The 14079-nt window shown below is 31.3% G+C and overlaps 1 protein-coding gene across 3 annotated transcripts in view; it reads right to left on the bottom strand.

Moving 5' to 3' along the window:
• LOC145280036 (G-protein coupled receptor-associated protein LMBRD2-like) overlaps nt 1–14079 on the bottom strand; it is a 120143-nt gene continuing 106064 nt past the window's right edge. For all 3 annotated transcript variants that reach the window (XM_080131700.1, XM_080131701.1, XM_080131699.1), the window contains 4 exons: nt 10025–10133; nt 6329–6530; nt 4726–4830; nt 1–845 (listed from right to left, as the gene is read on the bottom strand). In XM_080131700.1, the coding sequence (XP_079987826.1) occupies nt 613–845; nt 4726–4830; nt 6329–6530; nt 10025–10133 (649 nt within the window). In that variant the 3' untranslated portion in view covers nt 1–612. The remainder of the gene's footprint in view (nt 846–4725; nt 4831–6328; nt 6531–10024; nt 10134–14079) is intronic.

Raw genomic sequence — 14079 nt, 5'->3', positions numbered from 1 at the left:
CAAAAAAAAAAACGTATATTTTTTTTTACCCCGAAATTGCACACCAAATTTAACCGAAAGAATTATAGAAATTCTTTTATTTACAGTTTTTTTTTTTTTTTGTCTCTTTGTCTGGAATGTTGGCATTGTTCTTCCTCTAGTTTTCATCCATAGGAAGTCTGGAAGAATTGGTCCAAGCAATCTAAACTGAATGTACATCAAGAGTACGGAATGTACCAAGTTAGAAACACAAATATATTTTCTCAAGCAGGACAAACATCTCACACAAGATCCCATTTGTTTTTGCTTGTTTGTTTGCCCCTTTTTTTTTCTTTTTTTTATTTTATTTTTTTACACCCGTTCAAAACAGCTTTTCCAATACATAAGTGAATTCTCCCTTCAGAATTTTTTTTTTTTTTTTTTTTTAAAAGGTTGTCTCTAAAGAAAGGTTTTTTTTTTTTTTTTTTTTTTTTTCCTTAAAAGAAAGAAATCGTTTTCATTTCTGGATTTTCCGCTTTAAAAAAAAAAAAAAGAGAAAAATCAATTTCTAAATAGTTTTTGTCTCAATTTCTTTTTTCTAGTTTAATAAGATAAGTTTTTTTCTCCCTTTATTTTTTATATGTCGTCAAAAATTTATACGTCATCAAAAATGCCTTTTGGTGGTTTGTGTCCCATTCTTCCCACTGAGCTGTACCTCGAAGGAGCTTGTGACACATGTTGTGACTGGTAACCAGTAGTGCCAACATTATGTGTCATATAATCATCCACCGCATCAATGGTTGTTGTATCACCCATGTAATCCACCGGTTCGGCTTGTCGTAATAATTCTGTACGATCATTTTCATCTGGACTCCGAGGAACTTTTCCTGCAGAAAATGAAAATGTATGTTAGTATGCACTTTAAATTATGTTAATTAGTATTAAGGGGTGTGGGAGGAGGGGGGGATGGGTCGAGGCAACTTCCCCTAAGTTCATAGTTAGGTTTTGGACCCGAGTAGCAACAACAAATAAAAAAAAAAAAAAAATCATAAATCAGATTAACAAAATAAACATTAATCCAATAACATTTGGTTATTGTTCAGAATTTGACCTAATAAAAAAAAAAAAAAAGAAGATTTGTCTGCTTTTTTAATTAGGTTGAATTCTGGACAAGAACCAAACATTATTGGATAAATCTCTGTCATATTCTGAAAATCATGTAAATTGAACAAGTATCCCCCCCCCAAGAAAATAATATTTTATAAGGAAGCGAGAATGGTATGTATTTGGTTCACCATAAATAAAAATGAAACAACTCAATTCGAACTACCTAAACAGAAATAGAGATCAAAATCAGCCTATGAATGACTATTAATCGCTAAAAATTGTAAGAAAATGATTTTGTATAGATAAAAAAAATATTTGATCGATTTGTGATTTTTGGAATATAACATTTTCATTCCACCACAGGTACATTTATCATAATTTTTTGGATTTTTATTTTTAATCATGTTGAATTCTGGACCTAACATTTTATTTACAAATTAAAAAAAAACAAAACAAAAACATCAGTATTTACAATGGCATATGTACAAAATTTTAATTAAAAATGTATTATTAATGGACCCCCAACTTTATTTTTTACAGACTTTTATGCAAAAAAAATTGTATCTGCTCTGTTCTCGATCAGAGAAGCAAATCCTCCTAAACTGAGGCAATTTTTATTTTTGCCTCAATTCAGAGTGCCACATTTTGGGGGGGGGGGAATTAGATTTTCACTAGATTAAAATCAACCTTGTGGTTAACTTTGTTGCAGGTAAGTAAAGATTCCTATGCAAAGGACAATCAGCCCACTTTTACTAAGCAGGAGTACTTATTGTTAGTCGAACGGAAATGGCTTTTTCGTACCATATTGTTATGTATATCGAACAGCTTTGATTAACATCGGTAATTATCTGAGAGTTTGAAATCTTGGAGAGGCAAAGAAATCAATATCAATGCTAAGCATAGAATCAATAAGTGAAAATAAATATTTTGAATTCATGTATAAAAAAAAATGTTGGTGGGACTGGCTCTATTAATTTGTTCGGTCAGTGTGCTTCTCCGGACAAGTTGGATCCTTTGAGGTTTTCAGCCAAAAGATTGTGTAACGAGACTTATATGTTTCGGTCTGGTTCAGCGAAGATCTGAAAGTTTGCCATTCAACCTTGGAAAGCAAATACTACTTGTAATATTCAAAGAAATAAACATTTATTTATCTATAAAAGTAAGAATGTATGTGAGGACACTTCTCAACCTATATACTCAACAAATTTTTAATCTATAGACTTGAAATTTGGTATATAGGGTATTCAGACATGTGGAAAACTTTTTAATAAGTTTTCATCTGGAAAAATAAAAGGTCTGCTAAAGGGTAAAAATTGAAAAATTGGTCCGTGGGGTTCATGGGATTTTTATCTGTCGGCTAATTGTTTTGCAAATGCACATGCATAAATCATTCACGTGACAGATTCCTTGTGTTAAGAAAAAGTAGGTTTGAAAACACTTTTTAAAGACCATGGCAAGCAGGTCTCGGTTTCCTTTAGTTTTTTTTTTTTTTTTTTTAAACTTTATTTTATTAAAAAGGAATTTTATGTTACATTTAATTCCTATGGTATTTCTGTTTATAATAAATAAGAATTCCGCATTAATTAAAATATATTATTATGCACATTTCATGATCGGGTAACACGGGGCGGCCTGCTAGTTTTTTTATAAATTGGATTTGTGGCTTTTGTTTTGGAAGAATTCTTTTGTTGCAATGCAATGAGATGATCACAACCGGGCAGTGAACACACACGGGCATATTCATATCTGGTGTCAGATCACTGCAGTCAAAACCTTCGTCTCTCTGCCCTTCCATTGTATATGGTGTATTTATGAAGTACATCGGTGAGTAATCATTTGGTTGAATTATGTTCATACAAGTATTTCACACATGCATAGTAGATAAAGGTCAGTAAGGTTTATGGAAGTTAACCTATTAAGTAGTGATGGGACGATTCCAATATCCCCCCCCCCCCGAATCCGATACAATTACAGATTCCGTACTAAATTCTCGATTCCGATTCTTTATAAATCTCTAAATATGTAACTATAAAAGTTTTATTTTGTCTCAATTACTGCAAAAACATCTTAAATGTGCATATATTTTCTCAAACGTAAAAACAGACTTGTGAGTGGATGATCTAGAGATTTTAGACTTACTGGAAGTTTTAAAAACCAATAAGTATTTATTGGTTTATTATTACTACAAGCAGTGGAAGATGATTCTTAAACCAGAATCAAATAAAAAAGATAATTAAATGGAATCTGTTTTGGCATCGGGAAATAGGCGCAATTTTTTCCGATTTCGATACTGATCCCGAAACCTTAAAAAGCTCCAATTTTTTTCGATCCCCGATTCCGATTAATCGTCCCAACAATTGAGGTAATCAGCTAGTAAAGCTTAGCAGGGTCTCATTTTAAAAAAAATCTGCTATTCAACCTTGAAAAGCAAGTATCACTTGTAATATAAAAAAGTAAATATTATTTATTATAGCGAAGTTGTATTCTTGTCTGTTTATTAACAATTTGATTACTATGTACGAAAAGTGCATGGTTTCACAAATTTTCATACTGAAAACGGACGTTTACACACTTTCATTCCAGCATGATTTCTATATATACCATATATATTCAAAATAAATCTACATTCGAAGAAGTAACCTCATTTGCATATTACATTACAGAAAATCTATTTTAATAATTAGCTCCATTTTATTAATTATTTGTAATAGAATTGTTTTAATTGTTCTATTTAGAAATATTATTTAAAGTTGAGTTATTTAATTTGATGTATACTTAATTCATTTTTAATTTGATGTATACTTAATTTAATTTGGCGTATACTTAATTTAATTTCAATTATTATCATAACACCAGTTGCCTTTAAAAACGGAAATAAGTTTATCTAAGCTGTAAGAATTATTTCTCCTTTAAGCTACGAAGATTATTTCCTTGTTTGATTTTCATAGATGAAGATAGATGTGGTTTATGCTTTCATAAATCCAACATACAACTTCCAGGAAAATCATAACTAAATTATAACTAAACCATTTGCTCGCCAATATGTTCTAACCTGGCAACGCCAGGTATATACAACTAGTTTGTTTATAAACTGGGATTGCATTGTGGTTTTTGTTTTGGAAGGAAAATCCGTTTGTTGCAGAGCTGTCTGAATTGGGCAACAATTTTGAACTGACACAACAAGTGAGGTGATCGCAGTCAGTGCAGTAAATGCACACGGGCATATTCATAAAATTATATATGGAGTAGACACTAAACATCTACAGAAGTTCATAAATGCAAAACAATACAAATGGAAAATGATCCACTGTAATCTATTTATTCAAAAAAGCTTCTATTGAAACCATAACTGGGGGGGGGGGGTCATATAAAATAAGAGAGGAATGGGAGGATCAAACAATATACAGTGAGAGAGGGTGAGAGTGACAGACAGAAACTTAATAAGAGATGGATCCATTAATTGCAAATTACGGCTCATTAAAAAAAAAAAAAAAAAAATCAATTTTTTTTTTTTTTTTTTCAAACATCAATCTAAAAACTAAATATTTTAGTATGTATTCTGGCATTAAAATATATAGAAAAAAGTTGTTAGGAAATGAATGTTGATCCACTCCATTTTAGTATAAAAGATTTAAAAATAAAATAAAAATAATTGCTCACCTTGTCGTGGACTGTCTGAAGTTGTAGATTTACCATTTCCAAATTGTTCATTCCACATTTTTCTTCGTGCTTCTCCGTCCGCTTTTCTTTCACGTCGCCGTTTTTCTTTAAAAATCACAAATGAAGAGATTTAAAAATAATACATTAAAAAAAAAATAATAATAATAAAAAATAATAAAATTCGTATTTTACTCTTTATAATATCATGTCATCAAAAAGAGTTTTTTGGAGGGAGGAAGTAAAAGTGATGTAATGGCTACTGGTATGAATTGTAAATTTGGCTTGCCTGGTTCCAGTCTTCTCAAGGGATTGTGCATCATTTGTGCTAATACAAATGGGGAAAGATGTAGTATTACATATCTTTCCACACATTTGCACACTCCAGAGGGCATTTAGATCATTCATGATCTCACTATTTGCCAAACTAGGTGCCACAAAGATCGAGAAACTATAAAACCTGAAGTACATAAAGATACTTTTTTGCCTCACCTAACACATTGCATGGAGAATCACTTTTGATCAATTGTACTTCTGACAACATGCATACCTAAGATACGTGAAAAAAAAACTTGGGTATGTGAGACACATTCCCTCAACTTTTTCACACACACACATGCATACACACACTCTTTCAGACCTTTCAATACTTATGTGTTTTATTTATACATTTAAACTTAGCATGAACCTATCTTGGTTTGCGTTAAATAAATATGGTATCTTAAACATACCTTTATTTTGTTCCTATGAATTAATTTCTCCATTCTTTTAATTTTATTTAATAAGCCAAGAAGCCGAAAAAGGACTGTCGCGATGGGACTACCCATCATTACAAAATTGGGAACCCCCAAAAGGGCATAACTTTGGGGGTAAAGAAAAGATAGAACTTTCAGAATATATAAAGGTTCATACTTGGTAAATATAAAATCGTAAGATAAACACATGTATACCTCTAAATTACACCCAGGCAGCCATAAAACTTTTTTTTTTATATTAGATGAAATTACACCCAGGCAGCCATAAAACTTTCTTATATTAGATGAAATTACACCCAGGCATCCATAAAACTTTCTTATATTAGATGAAATTACACCCAGGCAGCCATAAAACTTATTTTATCAACATTAGATGAAAATTGAGCATTTTCAACTACGATTTTTTTTTTAAATTGTCAACTTTCTGCATTAAATTTCAATGAGAAGGAATGAAATACCAAGAATGAATATATATATATATATATATATATATATATATATATATATATATATACAGTGGAGATGGTAATTAATAAAAACTGAAGAAAGTGCTCAATACTGCTGTAGAGTAGCCGAAACAATAATGTAACTTAACAGAAAGATACGGTAATAAAAAATAAAACGTATATATATATATATATATACTGAAAGTTCTATCTTTTGACTTTCTAAATATTAAAACAGATATCACCTCTGACCTCTAGAGTTGTCTTTTCTTGACCTCTAAAGTTATGCCTTATGATGTACTTACTCTAAAAAGTAAATCTCAAAGCAAATAATGAAGTTTTCTTCAGTGAATAAATTTTCTCTCTTAAATCAGATACAGTGGACATTCTTTATGGCACACTTACCTCTCCTGATGAGTTCTTTTCCTTCATCAATTAGTTCTTGCGTCATGTCATCATCTCCAACAAATTGTTGAAATCCAAGAAAATGCAGGATGCGGCTTCCGAGGCTGAAGTAAGTGCAGATGCATAGCAATACTATCGCAATTGGGAAGTAGATATTGAAGCCATCAGACACGATAGAGATAACATCCATGTGGCCCATGATCTGATCGAAAGACAATCATAAATCAAACTGTTAAGTAGCGGGGGTTTTATATATATATATATATATATATATACATACAAACACAAGTCTTTTTTATATATATACACACATACACATGTCTGAATTTATGTATCATTTAGTGGTATAAAATGTTTTATATTGTATGTGTGTAAAATGTCCATTACGTGTGCAGCCACTTTTTCACAAATACACAGTTACAAATGTAACACAAACTTTCATAGACAGCTTTTTACAATCAAACGATAACAATGTGTTTGCTTATCTCAAACCAGAGAATCATGTACCATTTTATTGGTCCAAACTCCTAAAAGAATGCCAAAACAACAAGTTATATTTACATGGGTTTTATTCGTCTCATCGATTCTCTTGTCAGAGTTTGGCATGCCGAATCTCTTTCTACATGTTCACTCTTTCCTGTGTTTCCAACAGGTTCATCTGCTCACTAATGCATTTCTTGCCAACTCCTCAAACTCAACCACAAGTTCAAGGTTAGTATCTGAAGGTGCATTTGAAAAAAAAAAAAAAAAACACGCTGCGAGATATGCATCCTCAGTCTTTGAGACATTCATCTTGGAGAAAGAAAACTAATGTAAAACCTGAGGTCTACTCTGACTTGTGATAATCATCTTGCACAGACTGAGGTCAACAGTGGTTTCAAAAAGTGTGTATGGTTATGCACAAAGCTTTCACCACTATAAACAAATCACCTGTGTGGATTTTGGGCAATTAGTTGCCTGAACATCATATGTTGGAATTCAACAGGAGAGTCTATATATATATATATATATATATATATATATATATATATATATATATATATATATATATATATATATATATATATATATATATATATATAATATAAAGCTGAATGTGTGTGTGTGTGTGTGTCTGGTCACAAATAGGCTCCTATATGGTTGACTATTTTAAAAAAATGATTACATATAATAATAGAAGATGTATCGAGACACAGGAATGGGTATGTTTGATCCTGCAGAATGGTGGTTCATTAAAATTGTAGGGTCTGCGTTCGTGCCTGGTCCACAAAGTATGGAAATAAAAAATTAAAAAAAAAAAAAAAACGTCTACAAGTGTTTTTGATATAGATGTACATAATACTTTGATAAGTATGTTTTAACTTAAATAGGGATGGTATAATAAAATTGTGGGGTCTGCGTTCACGCCTGGCCTCCATAGAATGGAAATAGGCACAAACTTTAATAAAGACTTTTCATATCTATCTGTGTAAGTATACTTTAATAATTCTGTTTCAGTTTGAAGAAATAAGGTATAATAAAATTATGGGGTGTCGGTCGCGCCTGACCTCCATAGAATGGAAATATGTCACAAACTTTAACAAGGTTTTTTAATATAGATCCACAGAACATTGTGATAAGTGTTTCAGTGTTCAGTGTGAACAGGTATGATATAATAAATTATGGGGTTTATCTATTATTTTTACTTTCATCATATTTTGCTTTGGTTTTGATATCCCCAAATTCGAAGCTATCTCTTTACAACCCTTCCTTTTCATAACCTATCATACTTTCATAAATCAGAGTCCATTTTCTGTAGGCTGTTTTTGAACCCAGTCAACGACGGGTACTTTTGCTAATATATATATATATATATATATACTAGCAATTCAGTCAGGCTTTGCTTGGGCCCTTTGTACTGATTATAACTTTAAGTGCATATGTATATATATTAAAAAGTTTGACTCATGTCCAGTTAACCTACATCTAAAATATCAAGTGTTTAGACCCAATATTGGCAGAAGAGTTTGCAAAGGTCAATTCTTTCAACTTTGACCTCTTGGCAGACAAATTTTTGGCCAAAAACTGATTAAAAATCTTGCTGCATGTCTGAATACTCTTTATATAAATTTTCAAATGTTTAGACCCAAAATTGGCTGAATAGTTTGTGAGAGACAGCAAAAGTCAAATCTTTTTAACTTTGGCAACCAAATTTTCGGCCAAAAATCGATTAAAACGCTTGCCCTATGTTTGAATACACTTTATGTAAAATTTCAAATGTTTAGACTAAAAATTGGCTGGATAATTTGGTAGAGACCGCAGAGGTCAATTTTTTTTTAACTTTGACCCCAATTTTGACCCCTTAAGATTTGTTTTGGGCTCAAATCAAATTAAAAAGTTTGATCCATGTCCCAGTAACCTACATTTAAAATTTCAAGTGTTTAGACTCGAGTTTGGTAGAGTTTTTAAAGGTCAAATCGTTGAACTTTGACCTCTTGATAGCCAAATTTCTGTCCAAAAACTGATTAAAAAGATTTTCCCAGATCTCAATACCCCTTAGTCAAAAAAATCACGAGTCTGTAAACTGAAAATTGACAGAGTAGTTTGGTAGGGAAATGTTCACACACAGACACACATACACAGACAATTTCACTTATATATATATATATATATATATATATATATACACACACACACACACACACACACACACACGCTCCACTTCTTGGATTGTGGACTGTACTAAGTACAATCGCCAACTGCCACAAGTTGAAATGCAAAGATCTTCATATAAATAAATGCAGAACTTTTAGCAATTGACAGCATTTATAAAACATTGAGATTTTACTAATCTACCGTGCGTGATTCATAGTTTAATAGATAGGAGTGCCGACTGTCTACTAAATGGTTGAATTTCAATCTCGACTCAATGCACTTACCAGTCTAGTAACATTGAAGAGCTGTGTTACAGAAATGACACACACACACACACCTCTCTCTCTCTCTCTATATATATATATATATATATGTGTGTGTGTGTGTGTCTGTCATCTACACATGATTTTTTTATATATGCATCCTCAGTCTTTGTATATATACAGAAAACATGAATATCACTTTCTAATTGCTAATTCCTACTCTCTGATGAGAAGGAGAGTATTTCTTCGAAACTCCGCGGATTAAGGACTATCCATTTATCTAGTGTTTCCTTTTCAGATGAAATGTTTTTAACTCATTTCAAAGTATTTAACATATTTTATTAACTGTTTGCTCATATATATATATGTGTGTGTGTGTCTGTCATCTACACATACGATTTTTTATATATGCATCCTCAGTCTTTGTATATATACAGAAAACATGAATATCACTTTCTCAAAATCGGGAGTGAGGCACACAAAGACAGCAAAACTTTCACACAAATGTTACTTATCTAAACACTTTTTTATTTGATGTAAGCCACACTTATTGTTATAAAACTATATGCAATAATATTAAGCACTTTCTCTCCATGCACCATATATCCTTAATCCTCACTGGCCAGGTTTCACTTAAAAAAAAAAAAAAAAACTTATATTCCTGCACTAAAAAGATATAAAAAATATGTTGTTCGTTTTAGCAGTTACAACACAAAAAGAAAATGTTACAATTTACATGTATTAATCTTACCTTTATTTTTTGCCTTTTTGAAAAGGTGTATGCATCGATAACACTTACCGTTGTGTAGGCAGTTTCCTGCAAGTTGCTCTTGTGGATAATATGGCTGTCCAAATGAATGAGTCCTAAAAAGTTGAGACACATTGGAGGAGTCAAACGACAGAGCATCCTAAAATAAAAAATACATAAATAAAAATAAATAAAACAATAAATAAATAAAAATAAATAAAACAATAAATAAATAAAAATAAATAAAAAAAAATAAATAAAAATAAATAAAACAAAAAATAAATAAAAATAAATAAAACAAAAAATAAATAAAAATAAAAAATAAGCAAAAAATGAACAAAAAATAAATAAAAAATAAAATAAAAAATAAATATATAAAAACAAAATAAATAAAAAAATAAATATAAAATAAAAAAATAAAAAAGCAAGAAAAAGTAAATCTGATGGAAATATCAATGTTTGTTTTGGAAATTATGAGATGAGAATTAATAATTCATATTATTTGAAGTACTGTTTTGATTTTGGATGTTATTTTAAAAATGTTTATATTTTACATATTTTTGAACTTGTGAATTCAAACTGAACCCAGTGTTATGTTGTTAGTCTACCGGAAAACACCAGAAACTAATAAAATGGTTGATTGTGATTGGTAAAGGTATATTGTTAGGTAGAAATATGTTAAAGATGTGAAATATTTACATTTAAAAGTTGTCACAGATGTTAACATGTTAATTTGACAGATGAAATTTAAGCTAACCATAATATAAGCAAAAATGCATAAAATACCCATAAGGATCTTTAGGTTACATGTACAAAATATGGATTTTGAGACGTAGATGTGGAAGAGACAAATGTCTTCTTTTTTTTTTATAACTGGACGTCCAATGTAAGTCAGAAGGGGGCGACTTACAAAAATATAATCTTATACAAAGCGTGCCGACTCTGAAAAAGAACCCAACAAAGAATAAATGATTATATTTAAAGATATAATTTCCGTCTTAGCAATTTGACTTTCGGAGAGAAGCACCTTCAATTTCAAGACGCGTGGAAGAGATGCATGGAAAGAAGATTTGAGGTATGTTTTTGTTGGTGTTCTAACCAACGACAATTTCTATAAATTGTTAATTTATACAAACATCAACACCCAATAGAGAATACACTACGTGGATCACACGCAGAAAGTGAACACTCATAACAGACTCGTTATAGAAACACACTTCTGTTATATATATATATATATATATATATATATATATTTCACCTGACTGTTTAAATGTATGTATGTATGTATGTCTGTCTGCCTAAAACTTTCGACAGAGGCGATAGATTTTCACAAGATCGGCATTGTTTTGAAGCTCAACCTTCGGACGACAAATATCGAAAAATTGACTAAAAGCATTAATTTCTTTACCCTCAGCTGGACACTTCTCTACAAGGAGGGGGTCACATTTTTTGGCAATACTTTCAAAAGTTATCCTCTCTTTTCAATTGACTAGCCTTAATTCAAACCTTTGCCACTTCCGGTTTGGTGATGGATGCAACAGAAAAGATGTCACATTTTTTTTTCACATTCTTTTCCTCCTTTGCGATATGGGTTCGAGCCTGCCTGCCTGCTTACTATCACAATTTTTTGGCTCAACACAGACCTCCAAACAACCGGCAAATGCTGGGCACCCAGGCTAGTATATATGTTCACTATATAGCTACGATGGTTATATACACTCAAGTATACAACAGTTGGTGCCATTTCAAAACTCCTTTATATTATACATCATCCGTTTGAATCCCTCCCACTACATAACACCATTATTTAATTCACAAGGGTAAATTGTCCTTGTTCCATCAGCCATGACCAGGTACAAGTGTTGAGTAATTTTTATTTTATTCTTAGCACTACCTGTGGTGAAGATTAAGCCTTCAACTTCCAGAAAATTGTCACTTAGAACTGATTGTCACTCGATGCCTTTATCCATTGCATTACAGATCTGTGCATATGAGTAAAGTCAAAAGTTACCTTGGCCAAAACATTGTGAAAATAAGATCCCAGACAAGAACAGTGGCACGAATAATCCAAATAATGCAAAGTTGTTTTATTTGGGTAATAATTGATATGTACGGCACAATCACGTTGACACACCGGTTCTCGTCAGATCACCGAATTTAAGCAATGTTGAGCCGGGCCAGTACCAGATGGGTGACCATTTGGGAAGGCTAGGCACTGTATGTATCACCCTCACCCCGAAAAAAGAACCTGCTACAAAAGCATCTACAAAGTTGTGGATGGCCTATGCCCCTCCAGGGGCTCAAGGCTATGGATGGATGAATGGAATAATTGATATGACACATGAAGGTCAGAGGTCATATTGGCCAAAACTTTGTGAGAATAACATCCAAGATAGGAAAAGTAGTTCAAATAATCCAGAATATGTTTGTCAGAATTTTAAGGACGAGGAATAATTGCTGACATTGTTTTTTTTTAATTATTGTGCTCATCATGTAATATAGTGGGGTTCTGTATAACATGGGGAGGAGGGTTGTATACATCTGTATTTATTGACGTGTATATATATATATATATATATATATATATATATATATATATACACACGTGTCAATATATTTGATTGTCTACATATGAATGATCGTCTAGTAATTGTCTAAACATGGCATAACAATTATACATTAAAGGACAAATAAGTCACTTAGGGTTTACATCGGAAAAACATACCTTGTCCATCTGGGTTGGTCTTAATTTGACAGATCCTCAGAAAAGCTGCAAACAAAAATTTGTATGACACGAAGCCTTAGTGGTATTTACAGCAACTTTATTTCTGATGTTTTCCCCCAATGGAAAGTTGCAACACTGGTCCTAGATTTTTACTATCAATATTTTCCCCTACACTGAGCCATTACAATCCATGAGCACCTTTCTTCCTGTGACTACCAACTGGGTCTGCTAACTGACTCCCAACTCTTGACTAACTGATACGTGTATTTTTTAAGCTATCTCGTTACGCTATTTTGTTTATGTTCTAACATGCTTTTTCACCAAGTTAACATTTTTTTTTGTGCTAGTTATGAAAACTAACATTCCTTTTTATTGAAACATTTTAACATAAATAATTTTATCTGTAAATACTAATAACGATCATAACTAGCGGGACTTGTGGAAATTCCACAGTGGACTCTTTCAATGTAATATATTGATGTTGGCACTCTGTGGATGTTCAGCATAAACGAAGACGGCCTAGTATTATTGTAACTTTTTTGTTAAAATTGCAAAAGTATTTATCTAAGCTAACAGACACCTGGCATAGCCAGGTTGTAAAATGCACTTAAATATGATATTGTAATTTATGCAGCTTTTGTATATATTATTATAGAGTCAATTTTCTATTGATTTTTATATATTATAAAGTTATGCTTACAAAAAGAAAAAATATATCCATATGATTTGGGTGCATCAGCTTAAATCAAAACTTATGAAAAAAAACAATATATATATATATATATATATATATAACCTGAGTGTCATCAGCTATAATCGAAACCAAAACTTATGAAAAATATATATATATATATATATATATATATATATATAACCTGAGTGTCATCAGCTATAATCGAAACCAAAACTTATGAAGAATTTGTGGTAAAAAAAGGTCATAACAATTAAACGACAGTCACTCGGAAGAGAAAAGATGCATGATACACAAAATAACACACACACTATTATATTAATATATAGATAATAATCATCAACCAGCATATCTTTCCGCATTGCCTGGCCAATATTTAACAATCAATGTTAATAGTCAATAATGTCTCTGTTAAAACCAAGCACCTGAAGAAGAAAACTGTTAATGTACCATGACATTTTTCTCCATGTGTAAATAAGTTAGAAGCTATTTTTGAAAATGATCCTTGTACAAAAATTGTACACAAAAAAAAAAAAAAAATTATTTTTAGAACACTTTTGTTTGAGGTCATGAGAGATCAAAATAAAAAGACAAATTTCTGCTTCTAAAAATGAGAAATGAATCTCCTTTATGTCCAAATATTTTCCTAACAGAATTTTTTTTTTTACAATTACAGCCCATTTGGCA

This window comes from Euprymna scolopes, chromosome 7 (assembly GCF_053919585.1).
Source record: "Euprymna scolopes isolate OS-2025 chromosome 7, ASM5391958v1, whole genome shotgun sequence".
Lineage (NCBI taxonomy): Eukaryota > Metazoa > Mollusca > Cephalopoda > Sepiida > Sepiolidae > Euprymna > Euprymna scolopes.
The sequence above is the reverse complement of the archived record's forward strand: the minus strand, read 5'-3'. Positions and strand labels throughout refer to the sequence as shown.